The 23,012-nt window shown below is 38.3% G+C and overlaps 1 protein-coding gene across 3 annotated transcripts in view; it reads right to left on the bottom strand.

Moving 5' to 3' along the window:
• Positions 1 to 4,526: 4,526 nt before the first annotated feature.
• ETV1 (ETS variant transcription factor 1) overlaps positions 4,527 to 23,012 on the bottom strand; it is a 97,094-nt gene continuing 78,608 nt past the window's right edge. For all 3 annotated transcript variants that reach the window (XM_075557594.1, XM_075557593.1, XM_075557595.1), the window contains 5 exons: positions 20,766 to 20,834; positions 18,954 to 19,022; positions 15,624 to 15,793; positions 10,482 to 10,583; positions 4,527 to 4,942 (listed from right to left, as the gene is read on the bottom strand). In XM_075557594.1, the coding sequence (XP_075413709.1) occupies positions 4,721 to 4,942; positions 10,482 to 10,583; positions 15,624 to 15,793; positions 18,954 to 19,022; positions 20,766 to 20,834 (632 nt within the window). In that variant the 3' untranslated portion in view covers positions 4,527 to 4,720. The remainder of the gene's footprint in view (positions 4,943 to 10,481; positions 10,584 to 15,623; positions 15,794 to 18,953; positions 19,023 to 20,765; positions 20,835 to 23,012) is intronic.

The raw sequence follows: 23,012 nt of genomic DNA, 5'->3' as shown, positions 1-23,012 counted from the left end.
AGGATTGGGATTTACCAGATGCTCTGCGTCAGTGTTGGCAAGACCACAATAGAAAGTGAAACCAGCAAGTTAGGCAACGCTCAATTGCCTTGACCAAAGATTCAATAATTAAAATAACTAAGACAATTGAAGTCACTCTAAAATTAGGTGACCTCAGTAAATTTCAGATGTACCTCTTTTTCAAAGTGATCAGGACAGTTCAGTGTTTTCAGTTTCTGGGCTTTTATTTTTGATTTGAATTTTGAGCATATTTAATTGCTATAAACACATGAAATTCAAATCATGTTTTCTCAGATCTTAAGTATAATATAATTTTAATGCAAGGTGAATAACTTCCTCATAGACATAAGCATACTTTCAGAATGCTAATCAATACAAATAATGAATTTTATATGCAAACAACTAAACAAAAATCCTACCTTACATATGAATTTATAAGCCGGTTTTTTTTAAGTGCTTAAATGTACACTCGAAAATCAAATTTCTAGAAAGGAAGCCAACACTCTAGTCAGAATCTTTTTGAAATTATACATTTCCATAACTTAAAAAATATTTCTAAGTTAGTTTCATATGTAACAACAAAAATCAAGCCCTAAATGTTGAGTTCTGAGTAAATTGAGCCCCAATCTGAAAAACTGTTCCCTGAAACTTGAACTTTCTGCAATCTTTATCACAACTGTGTGGTATTTATTGTTGTCTTCTTTAGCTTTCTCCCACCAGTATTCATACCCAATTTTTGTTTTGTTACAAGTCTATTTTTTCCCCTAACACCAACCTAAAACTAGCAAATAGTTTACTTATTTTATTCTTAAATTTTCATTTTTCTCTATAATATTCCATATAACTAACATTCAAACATCCTACTCCTCTTTGATGTCTTCTCATTATAAGCTTTAAGTGTTTCATGATATATGAAGTGGCTTCTTTTTAAAAAACTTATATAGCCAAATATTATAATACAAGTAACATTATTTCTCTCCTTGTCATCATAATAAAGGTAAATAAATCCATATTGTATTTTCCTTTGAATAAGATATATTCTACATATTGTTATCTAATAAATAGCAATCACTGTTTAGAAGGTATGGTCACATAACAATAACTTATACTAAGGGGAGTTTATTATAAACCAGGTTCCATTTTGAAGCGAATTAGTGGTGCCCTTACTCTGGTGCAGTCAGTCATTCCTCTGTTCTATTGTGGGGGTGAATGAAAGCTTGATGTGAATACCCGCTGCTTTAGTGGAACAGAGAAATTTTAATACAACATGCTTTTAGTATCATTTATGTGAAGATGGGAATGAATACTTGAAGATTAAGAAAAAAAGCATTTCAGTGATCCCTAATCTTAGGTTCTTCAATAATTTTTTTTATCTATAGGTAAGTCGTTTAATAATTTTAACACGTCGTTAACTGTGTAGTAATCTGGCTAATGCCACACACACACACACACACACACACACTGAAATGTCTGTGCCCTAACTCCCGGGACCTATGAATGATTTCCATACAGGGCAAACCACAATTGCAGCTATGATTAATGGTCTTGAAGTGCGGAGATATCTTGGAATGCCTAAGTGGACCTGAATGGGTCCGTATAAGAAAAAGGTACGAGGAGTTATGTCTTCTTAAGAGGAGATGTGACCACCCAGCGTCTATTGCAGGGATGCAGCCCACAGCCCTGGTGTGCTGGTCATCATTAGAAGATGCGGGAACCCGAGTCTCCCTTGGAGTTTCCAGAAGAAATCAAACCTGCTGACACATCAATTTTGAGCTTTTTAAAAAACTCTTACACCTCTTTTAGACTTCAGACCTCCAGAACTATATGAAGCTAAATGGAAGTTGGTGTAAGCGACTAAAATAGTGTTAAATTGTTATAGCCACAATAGGAAAAATAATAAAACCTGTCAAAAGGTTTAATTAAATGACTTCTAACATTTTCCTATTATTGGAGAAAGTTATTCTGCACTCTCAGCTTCTTGGTTATATCATACATATATAGCTTAAGTAAAATCATGTTCCACTAGCTATTTAGGATGTAACTTTTGTTGTTGTTATTAGTTTGTTGATAGAATGTTATCACCAAGAGGTAGCAACCAATAGTAGAAATAGTATCTTTTATCAAGTTGAAGGAAGACATCATTGGTTTCCATATTTGATTAGCTAATTCAGTTAGAAATTCAAAACACCAAGATTTTGCAGAAATCAGCTGCCAGATTTATTAATCTAACCAAAAATTAAAAAGCACAACCAAAGAAAAAGTAGAATAAAAACAGAATCTGAAAAAGGAAAACCTTAGAAACATTTCCCAAGAACTTATAACGTATTGGAAAAAATACTTAATATTGGTCAATTACTACTTAGTTCAGTTTATCACTACATTAATCATCAAAATATAATTTAAAAATATTCTATTATTAATACCAGATCTTTTTATTCTTTTAACTCCTGGCCCAATTAATTCCCACTGGCAGACTAGAATTAAAATATTTTTTAAGAGGGGAAAAAGAGAAAAAGATCCACAATATAATTTTCATAGACCTTATTTTAATTACCCATTTAAATTTTGTTCCTTCAACTTATCCAATTATCTCATTCTTTTTGTACAAAAACATTAGCTAGTTATTTTAAAGTCGGCTCGTAAGAGCTGCAATGGCCACATGAGCACAGTTAAAACAATAACAACAACAACACAAAGGTCTGGTTCTTAAGGCAGAGTTACAGCCCATCATGAGCCTGATGACATGTGATATATATCAGAACAGCCACAGAAAACACGTGTTTTAACTATATATGTTGAAATTATAATATTGTTTGAGAGGACTGAATTTGAATAGAGTTGGGTCTGGAGGTATTCCCTGTAAATATCCTAGTGGAGGATTAGGCTGGAGAGGCGGAATACGGTAGCTGAGGGATCATCTTCAAACAATTTTTCTATGTTTGTTTCCATGAAATGCTCTCATCGATTTGATTTGGTTTTATGATTAGATTTTTTTAACATTTTGTTATAGAATTGGGGGGGGTGGAGTTTTCCTCTGGGATACCCACAGATCGAAGAAAACTTATGTTTCCATCTTGACTCTTTCAGCAGGCTATTGATCAACATCGTTTGCTTAACGTCTTTTTCAAAGTGACTGAAACCACATGACCTGTTTTCAGCATTTTCTCCAAAAGCAAAGCAAAACAAAACAAAAACATGTTTGAAACTTTAAATCTTTAAATCTTCCTTCAAACAATCCAATCACATTTACACGAGTGTCTAAAACAAGATGATGGATCCGAGCGGTGCCAGCACTGTGCCACACAGCTGCTTCATCAGAGTCCTGGACAGCTTGCCAAGACTTTCCATCTCACCAAAAGTCACAAAAGGTCCCACTCTCCATTAGCAAGTTGAAGCTTACGCACTCTTCTTTCTATCAGTGCGCCTAAAAGCCGCTTAGAAGATAGCATGGCGTAAGCTTTTTTTTAAGCAATAAATGGTTTGAGTCATCTATTTTGTCCTGAAATGCTATCTGTAGTTAATTGCATTGCTTATAAATGGTCATAGTAAATTCAGCATGAAAGAGAATATTACAGAAAATACAGCAGCAGAAGCACTAGCATTATCTAATATTTATATATGTTATCAACATAACACAGCAGTAAAAGGTCTAAATGCATATCAATGGGTACCATGTCTAACAATTACTATAGTACCTATTTAGTGTATTGGATATTTTCTTAAGGAGTGCTTGCTGTATCTAGAACAGCTTATATGTGATTTAGTAAAGTTAAATCTTACTGATTAAATAATATATTTATGTGTTGAAGGAAGTGAAGAATCCTTTTCCCCCCTCTTTTTTTGCTTTACTGTAATCTGAAATTTAATATTTAACTGAGATCCCAAAGGACAATGACACGTGATTTTTAACTGAAATGGGCTGTGGAATATTGAAAAGAGAGTATGATTTACGCCTAAATGACAAGGTGGCACCTGCTACAGGTAATGCTACTGGCCTGTGACTCAGTTAGGAGCCAGAGTCCAAAATTGTGCCCTTCACTTGTAGTCAAGGTGATTGCCAAACTTGAGAGAAAACCTATTTTCTGGTTTTCCTCTCTGAATCATACATCAAGCAAAACAAATAAAAGGCAAATGCAATCTCTAAATATCTTTTTACAAGAGGTGCAAAACCAGGGATTTTAACGCAGCGAACTGCCGTGTAGAGCAGCGGTTCCGTTTGTGCACTGGCAGGGACTCAGAAATCATGGAGAGGCGGGGGTGGAAGGAGGGGTGCTGTCCAAGGCATATCACTTCTGAGTGGGTATTTCCACAATGCGATGAACTGTACCATAGACACCCAGAGAAAACGAATGTTATCTTATGCTGTTACGAACTCAAACAGACATGATAGAGCTTCGCTATAATTAAAACCTGTACGACCCCATCCCATCCCGAGCCAAAGTAAAAAGTCATCCCCGCCCGCCCCACCCCCATTAACCCATGATCTTCCTGTTACAGAGAATACATGTTTAGATTACCCCCACCCACCCACAAATAAAGTGCGCAGTCCATGGCAGACCATAGAATAATGCAACAGGAAAAGCCCCCCCCTTTGTATTATTATTTAAAAATAAAATACAAACAACAACAAAAATCAAACAAAACTCGACGAGCATCCGGCGATTCTCTGCATCTTGACAGTGGCAAAGCGCGAGGCAGGCCTGCTGGCGAGTCCCGGGAGCTAATAGACGTAGCCTTCGCTGTAGGGGTGAGGGTTGCAGCAGCCGCCGTCCGGCATGTAGGCCATGCTCTCGTCAAAATGCGACAGAGGAACAGTGTCCTCCTCGTTGATGTGCCGTTCCATGTCTGTCTTCAGCAGAGGGCGCTGATTATCTGGAAAGGCCATGGAGAAAAGAGCTTCCGGGTCACACACAAATTTGTAGACATATCTCTCTCCGGCCACCTGATGACCAGGAAGGAGAAAATCCATCCCGAGATGGTGAAGGACGGGGAAGGAAAAAACAGAGATGTCATTTAGTACACCAGAGGACGCACAGTGTCAGGAAGAAGAAAGGCGATACATTGTTAACATATATATGCATGGATATTCTCAAACATGAAAACTAATTCTCATTATGTCAACTGAACTACAGCTCAATAGACAGGAATGCCAAGAGAGGAGTACAAAGAAGTCGTCTTTCATATGGACCTGAGGCAGTAAGCAGCCATTCAGATCCCGCTAAAGAGCGCAGCACTTGGTTTTAATATAAAGAAGGCAAACTGAATACATTGTTACTAATTATTAAAATTCAATAGTTTAATGCAGGCATGTCACCTAGAAATATCTCCTCTACTCTTAGTGGTTAAAAAAAGTGTGTGTGTGTGTGTGTGTGTGTGTGTGTGTGTGCGCGTGCGTGTGTGTATACCTGTAAGGTTGTAGTCTCCCTCTCTCAATACTACATTCTGAAATTACGGGGGAAATTCCCAGCTGCAACCCTAAAGGGAAAATGCGGCTTATTCCTAATATGACTAGATTACTGAGCTACAGGGTGAATTGATAGGTGTTTTTGTTTTGTTTTGTGCTGTATATTATATTCAACCCTCCAAAAAGAAACATAGCCTTATTTAAATGAAAGATGAATCAAAAGAACAACATTACCCAGCGTACATCTCTATTTAAAGTGAAGGCAAGATGCATTAGGCAGAAGTTAAGGATGTGTATAACGTGTCAAATTGAAGTAAGAGGTGTAAAAAAATGGAAGGAATTTAAAATCGATGGTGCATCAGGTGGAAATGAGGTAAAGAAATGTGACCACTGTCTGAAGTAACGGAGAAGTGGCATAATATATTGGGAATGAGATAACTCAAATTTGAAGATTCTGAAGAATGACGATTCTCTAAAAACTCTAAGCAACAGAGCCCGACAAACAGGCCCCCGTAGTACACAGCGCTGAGAGGCTCTCCAATAGCCAGGAGGCGGGTTGGACATGAGGGCTGGGCAGGGAGGGAGAGGTGGATGGGTAAATACAACTGTTTGTTTTCCTTTGACAGTAACTTTTTATGTATGCAGAAATATGGTAATTGAAGAACAAAAAAAAATGACTCAACATCTCTGTGCCCCTGTGTAGCTTGAGAAGCCACTGCAGTTGATTTGTGATGCGGGGGGTGGGGGGGGCTGGCGCACAGCATTCTCGGTTATAAACTGTCCATATATATTTGGGGGGAAAAAACACACCAAAGACTGTTGTTCTGAAGACTCAGGTGTACAAGTTTTGGGCCCTTGATTTAATTAGGAGGAACCATTTTAGAGAAAACAAGTAATTTAAATATTCCTAGGTTTGCAAACCATTCACACTAAGTAATTTGTATCAACTTGGACATGTTTCTTAAACTAACCCTTAACTCCTTTATTTGTAAATTGTTAGGGCTATTTTAAAATTTGGAAGGAAATTTCTTGTACTTAGGGAAGGGCAAACAGGAACATGAGAATCATTTATTTACTTTAGTTTTTAAATTCTTATAGGTGAAGTGATCATAAAAGTAAAATTAAGCAATATCAGAAACAAAGCTGAAATAACAAATGCTAGATGTGCTTTTTTTATCTCCTTTGTTCAAAGCAGTTATAAAATAAATAAATATGCTACTAAACTTATTTGGCAGTACCTATTGCTTATAATTAGAAATGCTGTGATAAACGAAAACTTTTTCACCTTAGGGATTTAAAATGTATAATATACAATCAAGATGATAAAAATCTCATAAGGTTTCTGCCTTGATTCACTGCTACTTCTATTTTTTCCAAAAATAAAAATATAGGGCTCCCCAAATCAAATTGCAATTGAGTCAATGCCAACTCAGAGTAATCTGGTGTGGGATTCTAAGACTACAATTATTTACTGGAGTAGAAAGCCCCTCTTTCCCCTCAGAACTGCTGGTGGTTTTGAACTGCCAATCTTGCTGATCACAGTTCAAGACATAACCACTATACCACTAGGGTTCCCAATGTAGGGCTATCACTATAAGAATATGTTAACTGCCACTGGGGTGACAAGAGTTGACAATCAACCAAAGGGAATGATGTCTGTATTTCATTAATAATACAAATAAAATATGGGAAACACTATCAATTAAGGATACTGAATCATAATGCTAAAAAAACAAAGATCAGGACCTTTGTTCAGGAAATAAATCAGAAATTTAAAAGATGGATTTTGAGTTGTAGCTTGCAAGACTGGATCTTTAAATTATTTCCAATTTAAATCATTTTAGAATGTAGGGATAGTAGGGGAAAAAGAAAAATTATGGAAGAAGCTATAAGAAACAATGATCTATAATCATACTATCCAGAAATATCCATTACTAAAATATTGGTACACACACAGTTTTTAGGCATTTCAATATTTTGAAGTATAATTACATATACATATACTCTACAAGGTATAAGAAGCAATACTTTTCAGTTCATTGCTCTCATAATTATTTACATTAATTACAGGGTTTTATTGTTTTGTTTTAATTTGACACCATTAGACCTGCTTGACTTATTTTTCCTTTTTTATCCTTTCAGTTTTGTCGATACCACATAGCACACATAGTTTTAATTAATGCATAAATGTGATCACATCTGAACGTAGTTTTAAAGTATTGTTACAAAATCAGAGAAACCTTTATTAAACAAACATGTAAAAATGAAAAGCTGTTGTTTCCCAGCATAGCCTCGACCTCGGTCTATGCAGTGTCGGCAGGTCACCAGGGCAGTTCCAGCATCCTTGAAGCACTCAGACCAAGCTCCTGTAAAGACTTCTTTGGGTACCCCAAAGAGGCCTACAAGGGTAAGACCAGGGCTGTAGGTGGGGTAAGGTTTTCCCCCTGAGATTGCTGCCTCTTCCAATGAGCAGGAGCACTGTGGCGATGGGACACGATGCCGTGACTCCATTCTCTTGGCATTTCCCCGCTGATCTCGTCTCCAATCTTAGTTCTCCCTAATGAGTTCCAGGCATTATTTTGTGTCCTTCAAAAACCCTATCAAGATCACCTCTTTGGAAGCTCTAGAAATAGTAAACTGAACCTTCTGAACAGACTTCTCTGTCTTGACTTCAACTGACCCATCAGATCATTGGATGTCACTATTTTGATTGAAAGCGTTTTTAAGGCAGCCTAATGAAAATAAGGCTTATTCAGAGAATCTGTGTGCAGTTAGTTACGGATTGCAGATACGTGTTTACACATGCTTGTTTGGAGTAACCCTGGGCCTGTATGCTGGACTAGAACCCGACTAGTAATTTGTTTAACTTAATCTCTTATATATTTCCCCATTGAAAGGAAAGGCAGTGCCGACTGCAGGGCAATCTGGAGAGAAACAGCACTGTGCGCGTAGCAGTGAGAGTGTGGCGGGTGAATCAAGGTCACAGAGAGCGCAAGAGGAGTAAATACGGCTGCAAAAAAAGGACAAGGAACCTGACCGCTGGCCTAGTGACACTCTGAAAGGGGCAATCATATGGTTTTTTCTCTTCTTGCATTAGCTCCTGAGGAACTCTAGTGGCACAGTGACAAAAGCCCAGCTAACCAAAAGATCAGAGGTTCAAATCCTCCAGGAGCATCATGGGTGAAATGTAGAATCTGCTTCAACAAAGATGACCGACTGCCTTGCAAACCCTATGAGGCTGCCCTACTTGGCCCTGTGAGGTCACTATGGGTCGGCAAAGACTGGATGGCCGGCCGGGGGTTTGGTTTGGGCTTATATTAGCTGATGAATAGTTACAAAAGGTTTTGATGGACAGTGATATTCTCATATGAAAATATTAGAGCAGTAAAATTCTATGATATTTAGCAGCATGCTGTCTTATTAGGGTATGAAAATAAGAGGAAAATAGAAACACGGGAGAGGTGCTACTGGTAATAAGAAATATAAACTCAACTGCATTCAAACCCTTTTAAAACCTCGTATGATAACTTGGAGACAACCTGCCAACTAACCAAATCTAAAAGGTAAGCTGTATTTAGAAGTTCGTAATACTTTTTCTCTCTCAGTAAATGGACCTCTAACTTGCATCTCTATACTTCAAACATCACACTTTCTACTTTCATAAACATTTAAAAAATACCTTTTATATGAAGCCAGATAAATTTTGTTTTCTAAATAATAGGAAGGGGAGATTACAGAATTTTAAAATAGGGAACTTGAATGATCAAGACACACAGCCCAATATGCCGCAGTTTAACCTCACTTTAGTGTATGAGATCCATTTCCTGAACAGTTTCACTGTGCCAGTTACAAAGCAAATCATCTCCAGCCCATCACTGCCTGTAATAATCACGGCACTTCGAGGAGGAAAGAAATATCATCATTGACAAGTAGGAAAAGTAGAAGGGTGAGCAGGTGAGAAGCTAGCAAGAAAGCCTACTCAAGGTGGCACGGTCACTACCGTGCACCACGGTCCCCGCACAAGCACGGAGCGCCTATCCTGAGAGACCCAGTGATACTCTACTCCCCTGAATTCGGAAGACACTGGTTGTCAATGAAGGGGATGAGATGTGCGGGATGAATGAAAGAGGAATTAAAAATGATTTTAGGATTAAAAACCCTAGGAAGAGTAAAAAACACAACCTTCCACTGCCGCGGAGGGATGCTGACTCAGGGTGGAACAGCCTCGCTGAGTGCCTGAGACTGTAACTTGTTCCGGGAGGAGAAAGCCCTGTCTGTCTCCAAATAGGAGTAGGTGGGAGGAAAATAAGCATTGGAAGAAGAGATTCAGGAAAAAGGAAGCAATTGAGAATCTAACCATTGAAAGTTCTAACTTCCCATCCGTCAAATTCCAAAGCATGGATGTTCTGTGGTCTAGAAAAGCAAGGGTACCGTTCCCCTTGGTTCTATTACACTTCTCTTAGCAACTGGTTTACGGTTCTGCAACATTTTAAAAAACGCTAAACCGGAACACAGAACTATATTCATATCCACTAAAACCAAAAAGGACGTATAGTAAAGCCACTATGTTCATGGTGATAAATTAAAACCTTGGCTCCCATTGAAAGATATTAGATTTTAATACACAAATGAAGCAATAACATACTAACATATTTTTAAGAACTTGAAAGCAAAAAGTAAATAAATAAACAAACAATTTAGTTATTAGAGAAGATTATTTGTTTTGTTAGAATCTCCAAATTTGTTTAAAGTTATACATTTGTGGAGAATGCAACAGAAATATAATCTATACAAGATACAGAGTTGTAATTTTAATTCTAAAACATCCTTTTCATATGCAGAAAAGTAGGTAGTTCAGAATTCTGTGGTTTTCTATGTAACACTATTACACATTTGTCTACCATGTCCATGCATTTATAAATAAAAAGGTTTGTAATCCCCAAACCAAGAGGTAAGCAGATGCTAAAATGAGTGAAAACCTTGCTTCAGCAATGTGATGCTATGTGGCTTCTAAAGTATGATGTGCAGATTAATGTGCAACATTTCAATGAATTTTAATGCCATGTTAGCTGCTCACCTTTTGCATGATTCCTTTCTCATAGTAATAGCGGAGCGAACGGCTAAGTTTATCATAGTTCATAGCTGGCCTGTTTTTCTGGATGCCCCAACGCCGAGCCACCTGGTAGCAAAACAGAGTTACATCGTAATGTTGGTTATCAGCTTCTCAAGATAGTTCATAAATTATTTAATTCATTGCTTCTACACTGTCCCAAACATACCCAAATTAAAGGCACAAGGAGCACAAGCTACCGTGATTTCAAATGCCCATTCCCTGGTTTGCTTTTTAAATAAGGTGTACATAGTGATTACTCTGAAAAAAAAATCAATAGAATTCTTTGTCATTATTGTTTTGGACACGAAATTAAATGGAAATAAGGGGATGTGTTTACCGCAGGAACGAACAACCTATGATTCACCAGAATGAGGCAAGTTTTCCATTCTGACTGAGAGACAGTATCTCTTTTATTTTTCCTTCCTCGCTTTCCAGATGCAAACTGCAGATCAAGCGGCGCGTCGTGGCTCTGTGTGTAAAGTTGTCGGACTGAGGTTGCGATAAAGAGGAAGAGACTTGCTCCACAATGGACACAAGAGTGAACAAGTGCACGTTGTGCGGAGCAGAGGAAACAGTATACAAATTAATAAACTGAACTGCAAATAATTTGTATTGCCTGAAGCAGGACCAGAATAAAAATGTAGCCAATACTAAACTTGGGAAGGAGGCATTCATTTAACGCAGGGTAATTAGACGCTAAAAATAAGAAGGAAGTGGAAAGGTCACCATGTATCTGAGTCTACAAACCAGACTCTATCCTCTGCATTGTTCCAGAAAGCTGAGAGCTTTTCCTGGGAGGCTTTGGAGCAGCAGCTTATCTGGAAAAGAGTTCTTCAGCCACACTCTGAGAAAGCCTTCCTGGTTTCAAACATTCATCCCTCAAATAGACACTAAAAAAGCTTCGATGGTTTTATTGTACTCCCCCACCGCCTCCCCGCCCCATCATCTAGCTGAAGTAATATACAGAAGAGAGGAAGGAGCCTGCTTGTGCGACCCCCGTGAAAGTCACGTTCTCATTAATTTTCACTTTTTATTAGTCTGAGCAGAAACTGCAGCTGCCAGGCAAACTTAAGCAACCTCAAGAGAGCATTTTCTAATAGGGTTAGAGTCTACAGACACTTCCATGAGATTCCCAATTTCACAAACCCCAAATAGTGTCTTTCAGAGTACACGCACGCGCACACACACACACACACACACACACACACACACACACACACACACACACTTTCTCTACTATTTTTAGTAATAATCTACTTGCAAGTCCTTTTGAAAAATGTTCTTTATTAGTTCATCTTTCACTAATTTGTATAACACAATACAATTTATGGATACCCATCAGTATTCTTGCTAAGAGTAGTGAGCCTTGATATAGCAGGTGGAGGATTTTATATTCAAGCAGGCAGCCAAAATGATAGGCACATCCCAATTTCCAAAAAATAAACCACGTGTTAATGTAAACGTTCTGAGCAATAGTGAGATAGGGGTGGGGGGTGAAGGAAGAAATGAAAGCAATATGTTTTACGCAAAATGTCTCTAAATAGTCTCACAATAGACACCAGTGAATCTTTAATAGACATCGCAGCTGAACAGCATGTGCACCTGGAGGGTCTGTGAAAATAAATTATTAACTACTTCTTCAATTAAACAACACTTTCTGAAACGTATTCATTTATTAAATGCCTGCATCTAAAAACTCACCAGGATGCCTCTAGAAAGTATAACACTTGCAGGACACGTTTTGGTAACTTTATGACAGTCCTGGTGAAGGAGGGATGGTCTCTTTTATTACTACCATTAAGAGATAGTTTGACTTATATGATGTCTACTAATTTTTAGCTCTGTAGCTATTAATTGATATTTTAAAATATTAAAAATTATTCTTATAGTTGTTTCACTATTTTAAATAAATTTGGGGAAAAGGAAATCTCCTTCCATAGTAAGTTTGCATGATGCAGTCAAAGCCTACATGTAGGACTTCCTGATAATACTCCTTCCAATGCCAACAGGTTATCAGCAAGAAGATGAAAAGATAATGTTACTGTGTCATTCATTTCTATTAGCAAATGAACAGGAGGAACATGTATAGGTCAAGGATCATTCAACTTATTTTTAAACATTACTCCTGAGCCTGCGAGAGTGAACAGTGAACCAGGAGCCCCTATGTAAGACCTCTTGGAAGACTTCTTGGAAACTCTTGTGGCTCACTGCGCTGGCAGATCACGCAGAGGCTTTTATACTGACTCCTACAGAAGTATTATTCTGCTGAGAAGATTCTCTGAAACAATCTCCTAGTTTGGAATGACACAGTATTGCCTCCTTATCTCAAATGCCCTCCAAGAAAGAAGAGAGGTTAGAGATGATGGTTTGGTAGAATTATCCCAAGTTACAGTTCAGAGAAAGGGGACCACTTAGTAGTTGTAACGGGAGGATGACTTCAGAGGGATCATTCATGAACTGTGATGACAACAGACACCTGAAGAGTGCGTATGTAGCAGAGCACAGAGGGAGAGGGCAGACAACACGGCCAAGGAGATTTCACAAAACCTGCCCGAGATAGAAATTTACATAAAAATCACACAATGTCTGATGGAAGCCACTGCAGCAGTGATCAATGCAGCAAGCAGAAACAGGATGTTTCCATTTGATTAGAGGTTTATGGAGGCATTTAGTGTTTATTGCATAATCCCAATTGAGTTAGTCACTATTTTGATATGGTCTACTGACTCGGAATTACCGGGTCCGTTTTTATGTTATGAGTTTGCTATCGAATAGATGTCTAAATGCCAATTTGTTGTGTGGAACAGGTGTAACTATTTTTTCCTACATTTAAAAATCACAGGAATTCAGGAATAGAAGATGGTTAATACTCATTTGGTCAAGTTTCTTAGTCTACATAGTCCCACTCATCATCAAAGTCAACAGTTGCTAGAGAGTACTGATTGTTTCTCTTCCGATCAGATCAAAAGTTATTGAAATAATTTATTAATTCCCCTATTGAAACATACTTTCCTTAAAATGGGCAATATCAACTCTCTAACAGATAGGAATTCCTGTAGGACATATCCAGCCCCACCATGAACTAATTCTTATCGAGATAATTAACATCTTTCTTAAAGTAAGAGCACATATCCAATATCATCCAAAGGCTTTCAAATTACTTTTATGTTAAGTGTCTCTAGTCTCATTTGTTAATGCTTCATTTTCTAAAAATTATTTCATTTTCAAGTTCCGATATTGAACATGGGTCTTGTGCATTTCATAAAGGGCAAAAGGGATGCTGCAAAGCTATTGATAAACGTGGTGTTGTAATTGCTCGCCATCTCATTTAATATTTCTTGGCATGCATACTCAAAGCACGGCCATCGGGTCAGTTTGGGCTCATGGTGACCTCATTTGACAGATTTCTGCAGATCTGGCTGCAGGTTTCTGAGACTGTTATTATTTTGGGGGGCGGTTAAAGTGGGGGGACATTCATGGTATTGAGGTAAGTTAAAATAAATCATGAATAAGTTTTGACATATAATTCATCTTATCATATAATTCAATATTTTGAACATACTACAGACAGCTGTGCAGTTAGGACTCTACAATGTGATGGGAGCAGAGAGTCTTCGCTCCTCCTGTGGGGCAGTGGGTGGTTTCAAACTGCTGACTTGCAGATAGAAGCCCAACATTTTAACCCCCATTACTTTTTAATGCATATCAGAATCAGATCATTTCTTAAATATTTCTAAAGATTCGGCTTTATTTTTGGACACACCAAATTAAAGCATGCTGTGTGATATATAGTTGAATCCATATTTAATAATATAGAAACACTAAGATATATGACCCAATAGTCTAGGCTATACATGTACAGTTTATATGCGACTATTCACATATAGAAAGGTTACTGAATGTTTTTTATCTTACTGAGGTGTTTTGTTTCTATAGCCAACATTGATGATCATAGATATATTAGCTAAATATTTCCCACTGCTGTCTAGGTTGATGTACCGTGGAAATATACTGCCATCAAGTCAATTCTGATGGACCGAGGACCACAGGACAACTGTTCCCTCCACCAGGCAGCCTTTCCTCTCCCAAGGGAAGGCTTGTGGAGCTGAACTGACGGGCTTGCAATTAGCCAGGTAATACTCAACATACTGCGCTACCTGAGGCTCCTTCAATGCACCGTGAAGTCAATTGAAATGATAGCATAGACAAATCTTTAATAAAATATAACTATTATACATAAAATGCTACTTACGAGTTATGGTAACAATAATAACCTTAACTCTGAAGCTAGAAATTAAGAAAAAATTCTTCAGGAACAATTTTGTGTGTGAGCTCCATTTGTGTATGTTATCACCATTTATCCAGAGCCCTTTTGTTTCGATCCTGTCTCATGTACCGTGGCAACACTGTAAACTTCATATCTATTTCCCAGTAGATATTTTGAGATGGTTAGTTCAAGTCAAGCCCAGCTGACTTAAAACAGATGTCACTAACAGTCAAAGAGATGCAGTATTTCTATCAGTCTGAGAGACACTTAAGGACTGAGAATTTTCCACTGAAACTGATATTCACAAGTGTTCCTCCTACACCACCTTTTGCACATGACTTTGGTTCCTAAATCCTCCTCTCCAACCTTCTTGATAAGATCCAGATTGTCCTGTCCAAATAATGGTGGTTATTTCACAAGAACATTTCCTCCATCCCCCAAACTAGCTTAACGTTAGCCGACTCTAGACTTCTCCTCTCTTGGCCAAGCCCTATCAGCATCCAGCCCTCAGTCCCCAAATGAGATGATTGGAATCTTCTCAAGAGGAGATCAAAATTCTTGAATAAAGGCTTATGCTGGTAATATCTTGCCAGATTCTTTTTTTTCTCTCCGCATCAAATTTGTAAAATAGTGTTGAACTGGAACAAGCATGCAACACTTAATCATTGGAGGCTTTAAAGAAAAACATGTTTCAGTTTGTTAACTTTTTAAGTACGGTGAATTTCCTTGAAGTTTATAAAGGAAGAGACAACTAGTGTTGCCACACTAATAATCAAAGACAGCAGTTTCATGATTTTGTGACATGTCTAATTTTCTTAATTAAATGTCATTAAACCAACCTCTTCAGGCTCAATCAGCTTAAATTCCATTCCTCGACCAGTCCAGGCAATGAAGTGGGAATTGGAAGGGTCGTCCAGCAGGGCTACCAAAAACTGCCACAGTTGCAGCGATCCCCGTCGCTGGTATGTGGGTCCTTCTCGATACATGCCTGGCTCTTGTTTAATATCCCCTAAATTAAAAAATGTTAATGTTTCAATTATCAACAGTATCGTGTCACTTACATAAGCTTTATATTCACTCAATCAATACAATGATTGACTCAACTCAATACAATGATTGACTCAATACAATGCTGACTTTACTGGTTTCTACATAATATAACATTACCATGAAATGGAGATCCAGAAGCATTAATTGTTTGAGTGCAAAGCCACAACCTGTACAAACTTACAGAAAACTGTATCTAACACATCCAGGTCAGGGAAAACACCTACTCAAATAACTCAGGGGTGGCATTTATTTACAGAATTTTGATTAACACTTTTACCACGGATTTCTTTTCAAAGCATTATATCTAGTAGTTTTTAAAAATGTCATGCTTTGTGCCCCTTATTATTACATCATGCAACATCGCAGAGGGGGTAGTCCATTTAAAGCTCTGGGGATTTTATTTATACAAGTAGATTATGCAAACTAAAATCTGTGAACAGTTCCATGACCTGCACATTACACACTATTCAAAATTTTAATGCAAATATCTCAAGGCAAATTTAAAAGCATCTCAAACGGAGTTAAATATTCTGACTCTATGTAAATTCAGAGACTCTCTCAGGTAATGGTGTGGGTACAGTTCTCGTCTAACATATATGGGGTCACTGCGAGGGAGGATTTGTTTTATAGCAAAAGAAAACAATCTACTGTGTTTCGGGGAGATTATTTTCATAACAATGCTACAGCTTTCTCAGCTGGCAGCAAATGAACTTTCTCTTTCAGTTTTATCTTTCTCTTGCATTGCATGGTCGTCCTTTAATTTAACTTGCAGTTATTTTTTCATAAAAAGTGCAATGTTAAAACCTATATTTTCCAGGGGGGTTCACTACAATTAATTTCTTACCCATTTATAGTGTAAAGACCTTTTAAATAGATTATATCAATAAAAGTATTAATGCTGTAACACTCTGGTTTAAATCTGATCAAATATCTTAGTTTCACCAAAGCATATTCAGCTCCATTATCACTGACCACTTATTTCTATCTCAAGCCAACCATCTCAAAAATATATGGAACTAGCTGAGGATTGGCTGTGGAGGGAGGGCCTGACAAGTATATCATTGTTGATGAATGAACTTCTCTATTTAAGAAACAATTCAGACAAAATATTTTCAAGACAATCTATTTAAACTAAGTGTAAATGATCAAACAGACAAAAAATCACATGCTTTTCAAGACTGCATTAATCAGTTGATAGACATGTATCTCTTAAATCACAAAAAGAAATAACTCTTTAAAAACTTATTTATAAAACCACCCAATCAATAGCTGCTAAAATCATGATGCTGTTTTTGGTCTCATTGTATTGATTTTACTGTTTTATTTAACACACTGTTTCCTTCTGAGATTCAAATTTTTAAAATGGAAATAACTGGGACATTATGCAGATAGAGTAAAATACTATCAAATTGTAGTTTCCAGATTGGTTCTGTCAACAAATATGAATAATCATACTGTCTATGTATAATGAAAAGCTAACTCATTTGTCGTTTTTCTTATTCTCCTTTACTTATAAAGTACAAGACATACAGAGTACTCTCTTCCAAAAGATGTTTTCTTCATATAAAATTGAAGCGTATCTAAAGCAAAAAGAATAAATACTCCCTCAAAAAAAAAAACCCCACAAAACACACCATTCCCATTGAGTCAACTCATTGCGACCCTGTCTGGCAGGTAGGGTCACTACGAGGGTTTCTGAGCCTGTCTGTGCGCCTCATCTTTCCCCCCCCCCAGAGTGGCTGGACCTCCTTTAAGACAGATCCCTAAACATGAGGTGACACCGGCCTGTAGATTTCATCCCAATCCTGTCTATCATTTTGAGAGTTTTTCTTTACATACCCTAATTTTTTTAATTTAACATATAAATGGACTCAATGGCAATGCATATAAGAATTAAAAAGACACTGATGAAGGTCATGTCCAACAGAAGAGGTTTTTTTGTATTGCGTTTCGATTACTGTAATGATCTGCTAACGGTATTAAATAGCACCATTCTCACTTCTAAAACTCAAAGCCTAAAACTTTCCAACCCTTGTAGCATAAGGCTACACTAAGTGACCCTTTGGGGTTTTTAACCTTCGACCTTGAATACAGTTAGCCATTTAAAGGGAGGCGAAGGAAGCAGATCTTCCCAAGGCCTCATCATCTCTTCTGAGAAAGATAAGAATAGCAAAAAAGGTTGGGAACATGGAGCAGTCCCGAAGAAACTAATTGGGGATTAAAAAGCAATCCATGCAAGTACTAGGCTGCTTAAATAATGGCAATTAAAACTTCTGAGAGCTCCCAAGGCATTACAGCCATGGTCCCCCACGTTTGTGCGATCAGCTAATCAGGGGGCTCCTGCTTGTTTCCTGTTGAACAATCAGAACAGGACATATGGAGACCACTCTGAAGAACCACTACGTCAATTAACTCTTCGCTTTTTTACCCCAGAATCCTCATAGATGCCAACTTCTGGCCCCTTTGTGAAGGAGAGAAGGCTCCAGCTGACTGACACCGTCCTAACATCGGGGAGCTTTTCATCGCAGTAGTGAGCGATATTAAAAGGCAAGGCTTTCCAAACTCCCTTTCAAGCAATTACAAAGTAATGCCACATTAGCAATATACATCTTCCCAGAAAGGGAGAGGGAAAAAAAGAGGGACAACATAACAATCACTAAATGGGCAGCTATGTTGTTCTTGTGCGCCATCATGCATCTTCTCGTGACTGATAAAAGCAAGGAGGCGGCTGTAGTCCTCAGGACATCCACAGTAGCATGCTTTCTGCTCCGCTTGGTTAATTACAGGATCAGCTTTCAATACATCTCAAGTAACAAGCTGCGTGTGCTCGTCAGGGCCATGCAAAGCCTGCTCTTGGGCAACGGAATGCTCAGCAAGGAGAACTTTCTTTGGAGACTACCTATCTCCAAGAATGAATCTCACACAGGGGCAAAGGGGGGGAGGGGGCTTTAACTGGAGTAGGAGAAAGAGAAGTTCTGGAAGGTGATGGTTAGCTAAAAAGGAGGGTGTGCTAAGTGCTGTGTGTAGAGATCACTAAGTAGGAGTGGCAACTGTCTTCGGGACAAGCCCCCAGGATCCTCTCATCACCATCAAGCCCCGACGCACACTGTAGCGCCTACCGTCACATTTCTCTGGAACAACGCAGGTGTCATCATAAAATTGTCTGGGGCCCTTGTCAAACATACAACCTGTCAGGAAAAAATAGATCTCATTGATTCATGATCAGAATGAAGCTCGCCAACAGTTTCAAATGGAGCTACTAGCACAGGGATTGTAGTAGCGATGACCGCCACTTCTTTGTTGGGTGCCCCTGGAAATACTAGCTAACCTCTTCGTGCCTCGACTGTCTCAACCATAGCATGGACATGATAACAATAGTAGCTACCCGATAGATCTGGCATGGGGAGACACGCAAGCGTAAATGGTGCCCAGCACAAGCATAGAATAATGATATATAAGATTAATAACAACATCGTTATTGACCTAAGCACAGAACTTGTGTAAGCAATGGTAAAACCTAAGGTTCAAAATGTATCCTCTCTGGTACAAATTTCTTCCTAAATTCTTTCTCAAAGAGAAGACAGGGAAAGAAATGAGATTTATATGACCTAGAATAGATTTTTCATACACTCTTTACTTCCTTGTAGACATATTTATTTAGGCAATTCTAATATTTTCATCTAAAATAACCCAAATAGTGAGAGTAAAAAAAAAGATAAAATAAAAGAACAACAACTTTCCTTTTTCACAGTAACATAATTAGGTCCACAAATATTTCAAAACTGAAAGTTTTCCACAATAATTTTCTCATCCCCATTTCCTTGATTTTGGGTCTAATTCTGAATGCAATTATCTTTAATCAACAGGAAGCAATTTCATATAGTTTAGCCAGTGTTTCATTCCTTCAATGTATGGATTTCTATGATGGGTTATATAGTTACTAACTACAGCAACAACGATCATTGCAATGCATTTGTGCAAGCCTTCTAGAATCTCGATTATTTGGATTTTAATCTCATCTTTTAGAGGATTAGGAGAAGATTGCCACATATTCTCCCCGGGAGCAGATGGTAGGTTTACATGGACCTTTTGGCTTAGCACTCACCAAGTGCTCACGTACCGGATCGCCCTTCACTTCATTACACCGTCCTGCAGATGCAGGGATTTACTTAGTGATACCATGTACTCATGATAATCAACAGTAGACCTAACCTCATAGAAAGCATCCAAGTCAATCTTAGTGAAAAGACATAGTGTTTAGGTCAAGAACCCTGCACATACTCCCAGAAACACTTTAATGGGGATTATACCCAGATGAAATCATCCTTATCCGTTCCCTAACAGGTTTCAAATTCCATTAGTGAAAAGCTTTCCCTCCATGGTTACCATAAACACATCCACAATAAAAAAAGATTTTTAAAACTCATTTGCTTGACTCATGTGAAATCCCATTCGTAAGAATTACTTATCCCCAAAATGTCAAATCCAGGATATCTTTATAAGATGAGCTCACTCACACTTTTACATGAACTCTGTTTTCCTTCAACACCATGACTTAGGTTTGTAGGATAAAACTGAATATTCCTCGAAATTACATCTCAGTAGAATGCAGAAAGCAATCTACAAGGCATGTGTTCTATTTTAGAAGGATGTGGTTATTGGCATGAAAGAACAGAGAAATCCACTTTCCAGCTGTTTATGAGAGTATGACTCATGTTAACAACCAAATACAAGGTATCATGACATGAAAAATCATCCTTTTAAATGAAAATATATATATATATATATATATATATATGTCTTAAAATAATAGTTTGGGAAACGTAATGATTTTCCTATAGATTACTATGATTAAGTAAAGTGACCTCAGTCTTGGGATATTGATTATTTTTATTGGTATTCACAAGGAATCTCAATGATAGAAAACTAACCTTCTGTCCTGCTGGGATGAGCCAGCAAACCTTCTTGCCGCATATAAATGGAGTGGCAGCTAGGCACTTCTGAAAAAGGAAACAGGAGAAGTCTGGAGCTGAAAACGTGCTGTTATCACAAAGGGGAAACTGATGCCAATCCCCAAGAGGGGAGCCTGTCAACACGGAGAGAGCACTGCAGGCATGGCCCGCACCAGAAATGGCGGCGAGGAAAGGACGGTGTGGTTATGTGCCGATTCTCTTGAACAGGTACACAAACACAAAGGTTTTACCTACGTCAACCCTGCCAACGTGAGGGTTGTGTCACTGTGACAAACAGCGTCACGAGAGTGTGATTGTGTCCTGGGAACAACCGGTATCATTTACATTCATAATTTCATAATCAATTTGTATGTATACAGTCTTCTACCTAAAAAGGAAAATCTAGCTGTCCATTCTTCGTTTACTTCAGGAGTACACCGGTAAAGACACCCTGAGGCTGCGTCATAAAATAAAAAGAAGGCTCTAGCCTTCTTTTGTTACTGGCTTTTCTCTTTCCCTTCCCCTCCTTGCCCCTGATAAAGTCATGACAGGCCCTCTGGGCTGTAAGCTATACTGAGCACCTTCAAAACTTGTGAGGCTATGAAGCAGAAGTCCAATGAGCTCACACTCTGGTGACCCAACAGGAAGACCCTGCCATGTGGCAGGTGAAGTCATCATTTAATACACAAATCTGGTGAATGTTCTAACTTTAATCAACGTGAAGGCTCTGTATCTAACAGATTTAGCAGCTTCCCCTAACTAAACACTCTGCCATCAAGTGGATTTTGACTCCTAGTGATCCCACAGGACAGGCTAAAACTCGGAGGTTTTTCAGACTGTAAGTCTTTGTGGGAGTAGAAAGCCTCATCTTTCTTCCTTGGAGTGGCTAGTAGTTTCAAACTGTTCTCCTTGGGATTAGCAGCCCAATTCATAACCCACTATGCAACCAGGACTCCTTTTTTTGTAGCATAGCTACAGGGAAAAAGAAAGATATAATGGATTAAGGAACAAGAAGTGAAATTTCAAGTCTTTCACTTACTAGTAATTAGCTAGGTCATTGTGAGCAAAGCAGTTTGGGACTATGACATAGTGAGTTAGGTCATAAGCTCTCCAAACCCGGTTACAGTACTCGGATCCCTTGATCCTGAACACAGAAGTTCACCAGAAGGGGGGCGCGGGGGAGCCAACAAACCTTAAACTTCAGAAGCTCTCACTTGCCTGAGTCCCTTCTGAGGCGTATGATTAACTTCCTATGTGCATATTGATCTTTTTAAGATGATTCCCCGCATTTAGAAAATGTCAGGCCCTACATAAATGTGTCACCATACACATGCATTAGTAGCTTTGTAGGTATTTGTATGCATGAGAAGGCTTCAAAATATTTGTAGAACAATCCCCTTGTCTTTTAAATGCATATTGCAAGAACTAATATGTTTAAACCTCACATACAGAAATAAGTATTACATTTCTTGCTGTAATAGAGACTTAATATTGTTTGTTCAGCACAGATATAGTTCTTGATTAGTCTAGCAGTTCCCTTTTTAAAAGTATGATTTAAAAAAAAACTGTACTTGGAGATGGATGTCAATCAGCACAGGAACCGGTTCATAGAACTTACCACATAGACATCTATCCCAGTATCACATCTCCTAGCTTCCATTGGTCATTTGAACTGATGGTGGCCACTTTTCCTAATTAGTCAAGTAAAACTTTCACTTTCACAGAGAAGAAAGATAATATTTTATGTGGCTCTATTTTGAAAAATCTTAATGAGAAGCCATAATGTCATCAATGTTTAAGTTTGCGGGACTCAATAGTTCACAAGTTGAAGATATTGTAAAGCTCCTTTGTCAAACACATGGCTACAGCACCATCCACTCTTCTTGGAACGTGTTCTATGGCATTGGGTTCCTACGCTACAAATGCAGTTAATTGCATTTCCTGACATTGGCATTGACCTTTGGTTACCAAAGAGCTAGCAATTTGTTTAATCTGACCCTTTTGGCCAATGGTACTGCAAACTAATTTTTAATGTTATTTTAATTTATTGCCCGCCAGAAGGTCCCTCAAAGCCGCTGGGCTTGGAAGGGACAGTGTTAATGACTCTGCCATCAGGTCAGCAGCTGCTTAGAGGCAAGCATTTTGTTGTACCAATGTTGACACCTTGCCACAAAATCCTTTTGCTGCCTGCTGCACAGCTGGAGCGTGGCTGCAAAAGCAGCTGGC

Source organism: Tenrec ecaudatus, chromosome 9 (assembly GCF_050624435.1).
Source record: "Tenrec ecaudatus isolate mTenEca1 chromosome 9, mTenEca1.hap1, whole genome shotgun sequence".
NCBI lineage: Eukaryota > Metazoa > Chordata > Mammalia > Afrosoricida > Tenrecidae > Tenrec > Tenrec ecaudatus.
This window is presented reverse-complemented; position numbering and strand designations above follow the sequence as displayed.